General features: G+C 47.2%; 1 protein-coding gene and 1 long non-coding RNA gene across 10 annotated transcripts in view; one reads left to right on the plus strand and one right to left on the minus strand.

Annotated features, from left to right (window-relative positions):
* LOC138739520 (F-box-like/WD repeat-containing protein TBL1X) overlaps positions 1 to 13,470 on the minus strand; it is a 469,684-nt gene that overhangs the window by 86,481 nt on the left and 369,733 nt on the right. The window contains exon 1 of one of the 8 annotated variants that reach the window (XM_069891760.1): positions 7,525 to 7,810. The exons of the other annotated variants lie outside the window; for them this stretch is intronic. Coding sequence (XP_069747861.1) covers positions 7,525 to 7,609 — 85 coding nt within the window. The 5' untranslated portion in view covers positions 7,610 to 7,810. Of the gene's footprint in view, positions 1 to 7,524; positions 7,811 to 13,470 lie in introns of those variants that run through there. 8 annotated transcript variants of the gene reach the window in all.
* Positions 8,117 to 13,470, plus strand: part of LOC138739522 (uncharacterized) — a 99,054-nt gene continuing 93,700 nt past the window's right edge. For both annotated transcript variants that reach the window (XR_011342302.1, XR_011342301.1), the window contains exon 1: positions 8,117 to 8,429. This is a non-coding gene — a long non-coding RNA (uncharacterized lncRNA). The remainder of the gene's footprint in view (positions 8,430 to 13,470) is intronic.

Raw genomic sequence — 13,470 nt, forward strand, 5'->3', positions numbered from 1 at the left:
TTAAATAAGATCTGTTTTAAAGTGTTTATTTATGACCTACACTAACAATACCTGCCCCAATTTATCTCTCAAAAACATATCCATATTCTGTCATACTATCATTGCCTGTCATTTTGGTGGATATGAGCAAGTAATCCATGCTGCAAGGCTCCTCAACTTTTCTTCCATCAGAATGACAACTATAACAATGCTGCCTCCAGCACCTAAGATTAGCTCGGCAACTTTATCCACTCTGCTGCCTGCTTCCATCCTGTGCTCAAATTCACTTGGTCCATCTCTAGTAGCTCTCCCTCCTTTCTCTTTTTCTACATTTTAGGAGATCAAACTATCCATAGACATCTTGTTACCTTCCTCCACCTTTTTATTAGATGTCTGCCTGATTTTTAGCACTCCTGCAGAGGGCTCAGGCCTTTGCTCCTGCACTGGACTCTAGCATCTGCAGATACTCTTGCTTATCTTAATTTTGTTTAATTGACAGGACAATGGAGGCATTACAACTCCCAATTAAAGAGCGGCTAAGATAAAAATGGTTCTGTAGTAACTTTGTAAGGGAAAGCAATGTATATCCTGGAAAACTATCATATGCAACATACACCAGTTTTCCTTCAGTTCTACAGTGTTCTACCAATTACACCAATCCCACATTTTTTCTTGGCAAATTTGTATTTTCATTTGTGATTATTTTGCTTCCTAGTCTCTGATACTCATCATGTATACATGAAAAGTTGTACTGCTATAGACCATGTCTACCGAAAAGCAGGTTCCATGTGCTACTTTCCATGGAATATTAACCATATAACCATATAACCACTTACAGCACAGAACAAGCCAGTTCGGCCCTACTAGTCCATGCCGTAGCAAATCCCCACCCTCCTAGTCCCACTGACCAGCACCCGGTCCATACCCCTCTAGTCCCCTCCTATCCATGTAACGGTCCAGTCTTTCCTTAAATGTAACCAATGATTCCACCTCGACCACGTCTGCCGGAAGCTCATTCCACATCCCCACCACCCTCTGTATAAATATTAATTAATTAATAGCTGCGTATCAACTTTACAACGCATTCACTAGCATGAGATCAGAGAAATGGTGTGGAGATTACTGTGGTAATGTTTAGATTATTGAAAGTGAAATGTATTTCTGAGCTTCCTCATGTACTAATTGTTTCATTACTTCATTTGAAAAATATTTTGATAATTCCCAACCAACACATAGATAATAAATGAATCTTTGATTTAATATAGTAAAAAGAGCATTTCAAATAGAAAAGTGTCATTGGTTATACAGCGTTGAATATTGAGGTAGGTCCTTGGTTTTATAATTGCATTGTTTATTGTTGATAGGAATTATGAACTTTTTACTTAATGTTAATTATTTACACTACTGAAGTAGACTAAGTGGCCCATGAGGTCATATCTATCCAGAAAATAAATTTTTACAGTTTCTTTTGCTTCTTTGTCAAGTGTTCCATTAATAATTAAATAACCTATTCATGGGAGTATAGAGAGGTCTAAGTTTCTACGCATCAGGTGAAAAAACAAATTTGTAACAAGGCAGCATGTGAAGGGTGATGACGAGTTAAGGGGTGATGGAGGTTGAGAGTGGGGGTGAAAGATGAAAGATGTGGGGGGGGGGGTGTTGAGGGAGCCGGAATATTTGTGCAGGTTGGAATTTCAAATTGCATCTATTGTTTTTCTAAATTCCGATGCATGCACCCCAGAAAATTAATTTCTACTCTTGCTTCACCATTCCTTTTTTTTTCTGAGCTGCCATAACCGACTACATGATTCAGAATTTGTCAGACAGATTTTAGGAAATCTATTTAGCCCCATCAACTTTCAGTTCTGTTTAGATGAGGGTTAATCAAAGTATTTTCTGAAATAATGTTAACATCTATTTCCAATCATTTGGATTAGGCTTGGCCTTGCTTTTACATCCTACACCCCTAAATTCCTTATTTTAAAGCTATTTAACTTTATAATAACTTTTTACATCAATTGAGCAAGGTTAAAATACTAAATTTCTGGGTTCAAACCCCACCATTCAAATACTGTTCTAAATAGCCTCTTCAGTCACTATACATCCAAAGATACCAAGAGATCTATTGATGAAATAGAGAGGGGTGGCATTGTTAGTCAGGGGAAAACATCACAGGAGAGCTCAATCAGGGAAGCTGGTTGAGGTGGGTGAAAATGAAGAATGAGAAGGGGATGACTACGTTAATGGCATTATATTATCGATCTCCTAATAGAAGGTACTGGAGAAGCAAATATGTAGTGAAATAGCAGACAGCTGGAAGTTGTGATAGCCAGTAATATTAACTTTCCACATGTTGACTCGGACTCTCACACAGTAAATGGGCTGGATGGGCTACAGTTTGTCAAATGTGTTCGGGGAACACATTTAACAATATATAAAGGTCCCAACTAGAGAGAGTGCAATACTGGTTCTCCTATTACCGAATGAGACAGGGCAGGTGATGGAAGTGTGTCTAGAGATCTAGTGATCATAATCCCTTTATTTTCAAGATAATAAAGGAAAATAATAGAACTAGTCCTCGGGTTGAAATTCGATTTGAAAAAAGTTAATTTTAATGGATCTGACAAGTGTGGATTTGGAGAGGTTACTTTCTGACAAAGGGGTGCTTGGTAAGTGGGAGGACTTCAAAGTTGAAATTTTGAGAGTACTGAGTTTGTATGTTCCTGTCAGAATTAAAAGTGAGGCGAACAGATGCAGGGATCCTTGGTTTTTGAGAAATGTTAGGGTACTGGTTAAGAAGGAGGTGCACGGCATTGAGTAAGCAGCACAAAAACAAATGAGGCACTTGAGGACTATTACAAACACAATAAAACATTTAAAAGGAAATCAGGATGGCTAAAAGAAGGCATGATGGCTCTGGCAGTCAAGATGAAGTAAATCCCAAGAGGTTCTACAGATATATTAAAATCAAATAGACGTCAAGGAACAAAATTGTTCCTTTTGACGATCAGAGCAGTCATCGATGCATTGAGCAAAAATACATAGGGGAAGATCTTGAATTTTTGTATCTGAATTTACTTGGGAGACAGACACAGAGTCTAGAGAAATAAAGCAAAACAACAGTGAGATCGCAAACCCCCTTATGGATTACAGAGGAGAAGGTGCTTCCTGTCTTGAGATCAAATAGAATGACTGTCAGGTTCTGAAAGAAGTAGCTGTAGAGCTTGTGGAAGCATTAGTAATGATCATCCAATAATCAATAGATTATGGCATGGTTCTGGAAGACCGGAAAATTGCTATTTAAAAAAAAGGAGGAAGGCAGCAGAAAGGAAATTATAGACCTGCTAGCCTAACATCAGTGTTTGGATAGTTGTTGAAGTCAATTGTGAAGGATAAGGCTATGGAATACCTGCAGGTGCATTACAAGACCGACCAAAGTCAGCATGGTTTCCTTGAGGGAAAATTTTGCCTAACAAACCAACTGTAAATTTTTGAGGAAACCCAAAGCAGGCTAGTCCAATTTATGTTGTATACAGTATAACATGAATTAACCAAAATTGGATTCTCCAAAATCCTCATTTATCAGAATTTTTTAAAAATTTCGGATAAATGAGGATATCTGAAACAATCAGAAAAAGTTTTGGAGCCGAACTGACCTCCCAGGTTGAAAAAAAAATCCCTTCTTTATTTCCATTACTTCTTTACCTTCCAACTGTTGACTTTTCTCTCCAACTCTCCTTCACAAACTGTGTGCCACTATCTCCCAGTTGCAAGCAGTCTGAAGAATCCCTTGTCCCGGCATCATCGAGGAGAGCGGCCTCCCGGGCAGGAGCGGGACCTCAGGCTCAGTGGCGTTCCCTTTCCCTCCCTCCTCTCCCTGATGTGCGTGTGCGGTAGGCTTAGGGGAGGTTTCAGAGTTGGGACTCAAGTGTCTGGAGCTCCGGAGAGACAGGAGCCTGCCGACTTGCCAGTGAGTAACCACGGGCCTGGGAAGCTTCCCTGGGGATCAGCAGTGGCTGTTGGGAGGTCTTGGTGATCAACAATGGTGGTTGGGATGTGTCGAGGATTAGCAGCAGCCAGCATTTTCCTGGTAAGAATTATGTGGTGTCTTGCCCACACAACAGGCAAACTGGCTCATGGAGCTGCAGCAAGTCCACAGCAGATCGGACTGTGAGAGGTCCGGGTGCAAGGCAAACCCACAGCCTGGTGGCTGTCATCCTAAAGGTCACAGGAATCGCAAGCATCATCGGGTTCTGAGGGATTTAAGTGCATACCAGAGTTCTATCAAAGTCAGTTGGTTCAACTCACTTTTGACTCTGTGTGATTCGTTTACTCGTTGTATGCCTAGGGTGACATTGGTGACCCCAACGTTCCAAACAGCATTTGGACCCACCAATAACCGACCCAAGCATGCAGAATGCACTTTCACTGAAACTGCGGACTTTCTGGACTTCATAGCCGGCAGGACTAGTTTGAACAGACCGAAGCCCAATTCCAGGTCAGGCACATCTTTCTCGAGCAGATGCCAGAGGATATCTGCCTCCTCATCACTGATGATGATTTCTGTTACCCATGCAAAGTAGCAGCCCGAGCAGATATCCTGTGGCACACCATGCACCATTGCGGGGCCTCCAATAACCAAGTTGCTGTGTCATCCCCTAAGGCCCGGGCCTTCGCCACACCACCAACGAAGCCAGTGACGCCCACAGCAGGGAGTGATCCTAATTCAGACCATTGGTGTTTTTACCACCAAAAGTGGGGTTTAGGGCCCACCGTTGCCGCCCACCCTGTTCTTTTCCAGGATACGCCGGGCCCAACTGTTGCTAATGGCTATGGCAGCTGGCCACCACGATAGCCTCCTTTACTTATGGGACCGATACTCTGGGCAAAAGTTCCTCGAAGCACAGGAACACCTTATCCCCTCAAGCCACGATACCCAGGCTGGAAAATCAGGACCGGTGCTCACCGCTGCCAACAGCAGTATTCACCACTTAAAGCACACGAACCATCCCACTACAGTTCATTTCCAGCTGTTTCACCTGTTCTTTAACACTGGTAACAGTGTCATAGCCTTTATTGGGTGCAGCTTTCTTCCGGACACACTGCCTCCTAGTGGACCTCAAGGAACAGTGCCTAGTAAATGCCAAAACCTTCCAGACCTTCTCTCTTGGTGAAGCCAAGTTACCAGGCCCACACCTGGACTCTGTGACTTAGTCAGGCAATAAATTTGCCAGAGCACTAGCAGAGTTCCTGATCATTATTACACCGCAGTTCTCCACAGGTTCCCTTAAGCATGGTGTACAGCACCACATTCTCACACAAGGATCATCTCTATATGCCTGGGCACACAGGCTTCCACCTGACAAACTCCACCTTACCAAGGAGGAGTTCAGGAAAATGGAGGAGATGGGGGATCATTAGCGCTCAGACACCCCATGGGACTCTCAGCTGCACATGGTGCCCAAGTTGGCTACAGAATGGAATCCATGTGGCGACGACAGAAGGCTCAACAAAACCACAAGGGATGACCACTTCCCAGCATCCCACATTCAGGACTTTACAGCCAATTTACATGGGACACGCATCTTCTCCAAGGCCGACCAGGTCCGCGGGTATCACCAGATTCCCATCCACCCCAGTGTTGTCCCTAAGATGCCATCATCACCCCGTTTGGCCTATTTGAGTTCCCGTGGATGCGTGCCCTGCGGCACAGATGTTCCAGTGGCTCATGGACTCAGTGGGTGTGGCTTAGATTTTTGTCTTCACCTTCTTAGATGATATCCTGATCGCCAGCCGTATACACCAAGAGCATTTGACGCACCTGCGCCAACTCTTCTTCCGCCTGAGTGAATATGGCCTGGCTATCACCCTCACAAAGTGCAGTTCGGGCTGTCAGCCCAATGATTTCCTTGGGCTCCCCATCGACAGGCATGGAGCGGTTCCCTTCTTGGTGAAAGTTGAGGCCATATGCCAGTTTTCCAGGCCCAGTGCAGTCAAGGAATTACAGGAGTTCGTGAGCATGATCAACTTTTACCACTGATTCCTACTGTCAGTGGCCTGACTCATGGGACTCCTGTTCAGCCTGATCTCCAGCAAAACCAAGGAAATTACCTGCGGCACGGAGTCAATGGCCCTTTCCAGCAGGCCAAAGACACCCTTGCAAATGCCACCCTCCTGGTACACCCAGGGATGGATGTCCCCACAGCCCTCACGGTTGACGCTTCCAATTCAGCAGTCGGTGGCAAGCTGGAACAACTAATTGAGGGTCAGTGGAAACCACTTGCATTCTTCAGCCAGAACTTGCAACCCTGGAGCTGATTACAGTGTCTTCAACAGGGAACTGCAAGTCCTCTACCTTGCCATCTGGCACTTGAGGTATTTCTTGTGGGGGTGGGGTGGGGGGGGGGGTGGGGGAGAATTCACATTTTTCACGGACCACAAACCTCTCACCTTTGCATTCGGCACAGTATCAGATCCATAGTCGGCATGCCAGCAACGCCATCTGTCAGATATCTTGGAGTATACCACCACCATCAAACATATCTCAGGGAAAAACAACGTTGTGACCGACGCACTGTTACGCACTTCCATCCATTCAATGAATTCCCTGTCCGCAGGTTTGGACTACGTGGTGCTTGCCGAGGCACAGCAGCTGGATGAAGAAATGTCGGCCTACCACACTTCAATCTCGAACCTGCAACTTGAGGACATTTCCATCGGCCCAACAGGCAGCAAGCTTCTCTGTGATCTGTTCACTGGCCAACCTTGACCCATCGTTCCAGCCACTTGGAGGTGTTGCATTTTCAACACATTACATGGTTGGCCCTTCTGTCCTTTTTGGCAACCGTCCAAATGGTGGCAGATAGATTTGCTTGGCACGGCCTATGCAAGTACGTTGGGCACTGGGCCAGGACATTCATACACTACCAGACCTCCAAAGTCCAAGGGCATGTAAAGGCCCCCCCCCTTTAACCCTTCCAGCTGATGTACAGGAGGTTTGAGCATGTCCATATGGACATCGTCAGTCTACTGTCAGTCTCCCAGGGGATAGGGTATCTGTTCACCATGGTTCACAGGTTTACCAGGTGGCTAGAAGCCATACCACTTGCCCACACATCAGGAGTCCTGCGTCAGAGACCTCATTGCAAGCTAGGCCTGCCTGCAACATCACCTCAGACAAGGGGGGTCTCAGTTCACGTCCAGCCTATGGTCAGTGCTGGCACAGCTACTTGGGACCCAGCTGCACCACACCATGGCCTACCAGCCATAGTCCAATGGGCTGGTAGACCATTTCCACCGGTACCTGGTCGGTCCTGATAGCGCATCTCCGAGGCCTGAATTAGGTGGACGAGCTTCCATGGATGGTTTTGGCATCTGTATGGCTCCCAAAGAAGATTTAGCCACGTCTTTGGCAGAGTGGTTATACAATGCCCCACTGACGGCTCCAGACATGTTTGTGCCAGCAGCCTGTGGCACAGAGGAGACACCTGCAGCAGTCCTCACAAGATTCTGAGAGAAGGTAGGAACACTAGCTCCTGTCCTTACCTTGTGCCATGACCCAAGGACCTCCGGAACTGTGACTATGTCTTCGTCCAGAGGAGCACGCACTGGACTCCACTCCAGCGGCCATATGAGGCCCCGTACAATGTGGTGCATCAGAATGAAACCACGTGCATCCTTGACATGAGAGGCCATGAGGAGACCTTCATCGTTGACCATCTCATGGAAAACCCTGTGACTTGGCACTCCCACACTGACGAGGTCGGCCACCCAAACGGACTAAAGAGGTGTTGGCTGAAGACTCCACACTTCCCAACGCCGGTACTGGGGTGTGGTAATCATGTGGCAGCTCGCTGACGCAACAAGCGAACACCATCACAGAGTCACGGGCGAGTCTGCAGCAGATCTGATTGTGAGAGCTCTGGGTGTGGGGCAAGCCCATACCCTGGCAGCTGATGTCATAAAGGTCCCTGGAGTCGCATGCATTATTGGGTTCCGAGGGATTTAAGTGCACGCGAGAGTTCTATTAAAATCAGTTAGTTCAACTCACTTTTGACTCTGTGTGGTTCTTTCGTTTGTTGCATGCCTAATGTGACTATACCTAGTTGTTTGTTGTTGTTTAAACATTGATACAAATGATTTGCTGTTGCTACTGGTCTGATTTTTAAAAATGACCAGTTCTCCAAAAAAAAAAGTTTATCTGACATAGGTGCATTCCGACCATTTCGGATAATCGGGGTTGTACTGCATTTAGATTTTCAAAAGACTTTTGACAAGGTGATGCTCATGAAGCTGCTTAACAAGATAACAGCCCATGGAACTACAGGAAAAATACTAGCGTGGGTAGAGCACCAGCTGATTGGCAGGAAAAAGAGAGTGGCAATAAAGGGATCTTATTCTGGTTGGCTACCAGTTAGCTGCCAACCTGTTCGCTGTGGTATTCTGCAAGGGTCAGTATTGGGACACTTCTTTTTACATTGTATGTGGAATAAATGGATTTTTGGCTAAATTTGCAGATGATATAAAGGTAGTTGGAGGGACAAATAATGATGAGGAATCAAAGAAGCTTCTGAGAGACAAATACATAAAAAGAATTTTTATGGGAGAAAATCCAAAATTTGGAGGTGCAAAGGGACTTTGAGTCAGTGGTGAAGAAGGCAAATGTAATTTTGGCATTCATTTTTGGAGGAATAGGATACAAGTCCTTGGATGTGATTTTGAGGCTTGATAAGGCACTGGTGAGGCCTCACTTGGAATATGGAATATTAGTTTTTGTATCCTTATATAAGAAAGGATGTGTTGGCATTGGAGAAGATTCAGAGAACATTCACAAGAATGATTCCTGTATTGAAGGGATTAGCATATAAGGAAATTTGATAGCTCTTTTGACTACTCCTTGGAGTATAGAAGAATGAGGGGGGACCTCATAGAAACATTTTAAATGTTGAAAGGCCTGGATAAAGTAGATGTGGCAAACTTGTTCACCATGGTGGGGGAATCTCAAACAAGAGGGCACAATTTCAGGTTGGAAGGGCACCCATTTAAAATGGAGATGAAGAGGAATTTATTTAGCCAGAGTGGTAAACTCTAGAAATTGCTACCATGGGAGTCTGTGGAGGCCAAGCTGTTTGGTGTATTTCAGGGAGAGATTGATAAGTATACGAATAGTCAGGGTATCAAGGCTTAAAGGGAGTGAGACTGTGGAAGAATGGATCAGGTCATGGGGGAATGATGGACCCGATGGGTTAAATGCCTACTTCTGCTCTTATATCTAAATAGGGGTCAATAAATCCCCAGTGCTTAACAAGATACTCTCTCTGACCTTGAGAGAGGCTAACATAGAAAATGCAGGAGCCCAAGCAGAGGTATTTAAAATGTCCTTAGCTACAAGGGAGGTGTCAGAAGATCGGAGGATAGCTAATGATGTTCCTGTAGCGCCAGCTACAAACTCTGAAATACACCAAGGACACTGAGGGGTTTCAGTTGAACTGATTTATTTGAACTTTGTGCGTGCCCTTTAAGGGCAGCATCATGTTGCCCAAGGCGCGCGCTGTAGCCTGAGCCACTGAGATACCCTCGAAGGCGCCGTCTTCACGCGGCTGCCCCGCCAGCTGGCGATACAAGTGGGGGCTGATTCACCACAAGAGATGTGCACCGCCACACAACCACCCCCAGAACCGACTTGCACGTCTCGCCGCTGAGGCAGCCGACCCCATTGTTTGGGTTAGCCCGTTAGTATTGGCTGGCTAAGGTCCAAGTGTGCCACCTTGCGTCTATCGACCCTGACCCCAATGTCCAAAGTGAATGTCTTGCCTGAGCATTTCAGGACTTTATAGGGACCCTCGTAAGGGTGTTGCAGCAGTGCAAGGTGCTGGACGAAAACAAAGTCTGTTATAGCCAGCTCCTTGTGGGTGCAAGCCAGGTGACTGCCATGGTGTGTCATTGGCGGGGGCGCAAATGAGGCAAGCTTGTCCCGCATCTGCCAGGAGGGCCGGTTCTCGATCCCAGAGCTTGTGCTTGGGCCGAAGAACTCCCTGGGCAGTGACAACGGTGCACCGTAGACCAGCTCTGTGGATGATACCTGTAGGTCTTCCTTTGGGGCTGTTCTGATGCCGAGCAGGACCCAGGGAAATTCGTCCATCCAGTTGGGCTGGTGAAGCGTGCCCTGAGAGCTGACTTGAGGTGCTAGTGGAAGCACTCTACGAGTCCGTTGGCCTGGGGATGAAAAGCGGAAGAGGGCGGATGTGAACTGAGCGACCCTGTCGCTTGTCATGTGCGCTGGGATGCCAAACCTGGCGATCCAGTGGGCGAGCAGAGTTCTGGCGCAGGACTCGGCGTAAGAGTCTTTTAGCAGGATAGCTTCCGGCCATCCTGTTGTGTGGTCGACCACAATCAATAAGTAGCGGGCGTCTCTGGACACTGGTGGGGAGCCCATAATATCAATATGAATGTGCTCAAACCTCTTGGCCGGGGGGGTCAAATTGCTGCACTGGAGCTTTAACATAGCGCAGGAAGTTAGAGGTTCGGCACTCTGTACATTTCCTCGCCATCTGTGCCACTTGCTTTTTGAGGCCGTGCCACACAAAACACTCTGCAGATTCGATGTAGCCCAAGAACTGGCATTTGGCCACGTTGACAGTGAGGCCGAATTCTGCCAGCGGACAAATAATGCGCGGAGATGGACTTTGTGATCATTATGGTCCCGATTAGTGGTGAGGATATCATTGAGATAAATAAACACGAAATCTAGATCATGCCCACTGTGTCCATTAACCATTGGCAAGTCTAGGCTGTGTTTTTAAGGCCAAAGGGCATCCGCATAAACTCGAACAGGCTGAAGGGGGTGGACTGGGATTTGATGGTATCCCCATACCAGATCGACCTTCGAGAAAAATTTGGAACTGTGCAAGTTGACTGTAAAGTTTTGTATGTGCGGGATGGGATATCAGTCCGGTGTGGTCGCATCGTTTAAATGAGGGTAGTGTCTGCATGGACCTCAGGACCATGAGGAGGGGGGATGCCCAAGGCTTATCTGACCTGCGGACAATTCCCAGCTCTTGTAGTCAGGAGAATTTCTCCTTCGCCAGTTGTAGTTTCTCTGGGAGCAGCTGCCTGGCTTTGGCGTGGAAGAGGGGCCCTGGGTCAAGATATGGTGGCAGACGCCGTGTTGGGGCATGGTGGAGGTGAACTGAGGCCACAGGATGGTGGGGAATTCGTTAAGTATGCAGGTATATTCGTCTTTCGGAGCGCTGAGGGTAGCTATCCCCGGGCTGCACGTGCCTGTGGAATCGAGGCAGACAATTTGAAAAGTGCACTAAACGTTTGCTTTATATGTCGACCATCCAGCTGTGCACCCGAAGGAAGTCGGCTCCCAGGAGAGCCATACCCTCCATGGCCGGCACAAACCTTCAGCGAAATATGTCTTTGCCAAGCTGAATCTGGACACTGCACGTGCCAAAGGTCTTGATCACGGATCCGTTGGTCGTTCGTAGCATGGGGCCTCGTGCTTGGGTGCGAGTCTTGAGGGCGGTCTGGGGAAGCAAGCTCAGCTCCGCTTCGGTGTCCACCAGGAAACATCGGCCGCTGGTCTTGTTGGTTTCGTGCAGGAGGCTGTTGGTGTGGCCAGCCGTAGCAGCCATCAACGGCGACTGGCTGGGTCATTTCCCTGAAACAAGCAGGGCTGCCTGCACTTGCGGCCTTGAGCCCTCCAGCGTTGATGGTAGAAGCACCAGGTGGAGTGGGGCTCTTCTGGTTTGCACTTGGGGGACACGTGCGGTTGGCTTGGTCCAGGGCAGGTGACCTGACTGAGGGCGGCCTTGTTTTCTCGGTTCATCCACCAGAGTACATCAGCATGGACTGGAATTCTCCATGGATCTGAGAAGTCCTCATCCGGCAGCAGGAGTTGGATCTCTTCTGGCATGTGCTCGAGGAAGGCTTGCTCAAACATCAGGCAGGGTTTTTGGCCCTCTGCCATTGCTCGCATCTCGTCCATGAGGGCGGACGGGGTTCTGTCGCCCAGGCTGTCCAGGTGCAGGGGCCTGGCAGCGCGCTGTCGACGGGAGATGCCGCAGGTGTCAAGGAGGAGGTTTTTGAGAGCCAGGTATTTACCCTCCTCCGGTGGGTTGTGGATCAGGTCATCCACCCTGGCAGCAGTTTCTTGGTCAAGGGCGCTCATGACATGGTAGAACCTCGTGGATTCTGAAGTGATTTGACTGAGGTGAAACTGCGCCTCCGTCTGCCCGAACCAAGAGCATGGGGGACATGTCCAGAAGTGGGTGAGGGGGAGTTTCACCACGAGCACGTTGACCACGGCTGAATCCACATCGTGAGGCGAGAAAAATGTCTGGACTGCTGGGGTCACCAATGTAGCGGCAGCTACAAACTCTGAAACACACCACAGGATGCTGAGGGGTTCCAGTTGAACTGATTTATTTGAACTTCGCCCGTGCCCTTTAAGGGCAGCGTGAGCTCTGCCCCACGTGGGCAGTGATGTCATCACATTGCCTGAGGCACGAGGCACTGAGACACCCCCGACGGCACAATCTTCCCACGGCTGCGGTAATACAAACGGTGGCTGGTTCGCCACGAGAGATGTGTGCCGCCACATTCTACTGTTTAAGAAAAGCTATTAAATCCAGGAAATTATATGCCCAATGATCCTGATATCAGAAGTAAGTAAACTATTGGAAGGTATCCTAAAAGACTGGGTATACAAGTACTTGGATATACCGGAACAGATTTGGGATAGTCAACATGGCTTTGAATTTGTATTTACCAAGAAAATTGATGAAGGAAAGGCAGTGTATGTTGTCAACCTGGACTTTATTAATGCCTTTGACAAACTCATGCATGGGAGGATCTTCAAGGTTCACTCACTTGGTGTCTAGGATGAGGTAGTAAATTTAATCCAATTTACTACCTCATCTTAGATACCAAGTGAGTGAACTTCCTTGACCTGTCCCCCATGGCTTTGTGGGTGAAGCCACAAAATGTAAAGAGGTAGTAAATTATTGCATGAAAGAAGAGTGAAACACGCAAGTCTGCAGATGCTATGATTGTCGTAAAAAATACACCGAAATGCTGGTGCAACTAATGGTATGCCTCAGGGATCAGTGCTGGGTCCATTTTTGTTTGCCATCTATATCAACAATCTAGATGATAATGTGGTAAAATGCATCATCAAAATTTCAGTCCACTCCAAGATTGGGGTGTAGTGGACAATCAGGAAGTTTCATAGCTTGGAGCGGGATCTGGACCAGCTGCAAAAATGGGCCACTAAATGGCAGATGGAATTTAAAGCAGAGAAGAATGAGGGTCTTGCAGCCCCTGGGAGAATGAGCTTTTAATGGAGTTGTGGGTACATGTTCCATTTCAATACTTCAGAGAAATTTGTTTAAGTACTTGGATATGAGGGGTAATGAATAACATAACATAACAATTACAGCACGGAAACAGGCCATTAGGCCCTTCTAGTCCACACCGAACCAAACA

The sequence above is a fragment of the Narcine bancroftii genome, chromosome 7 (genome assembly GCF_036971445.1).
Source record: "Narcine bancroftii isolate sNarBan1 chromosome 7, sNarBan1.hap1, whole genome shotgun sequence".
NCBI lineage: Eukaryota > Metazoa > Chordata > Chondrichthyes > Torpediniformes > Narcinidae > Narcine > Narcine bancroftii.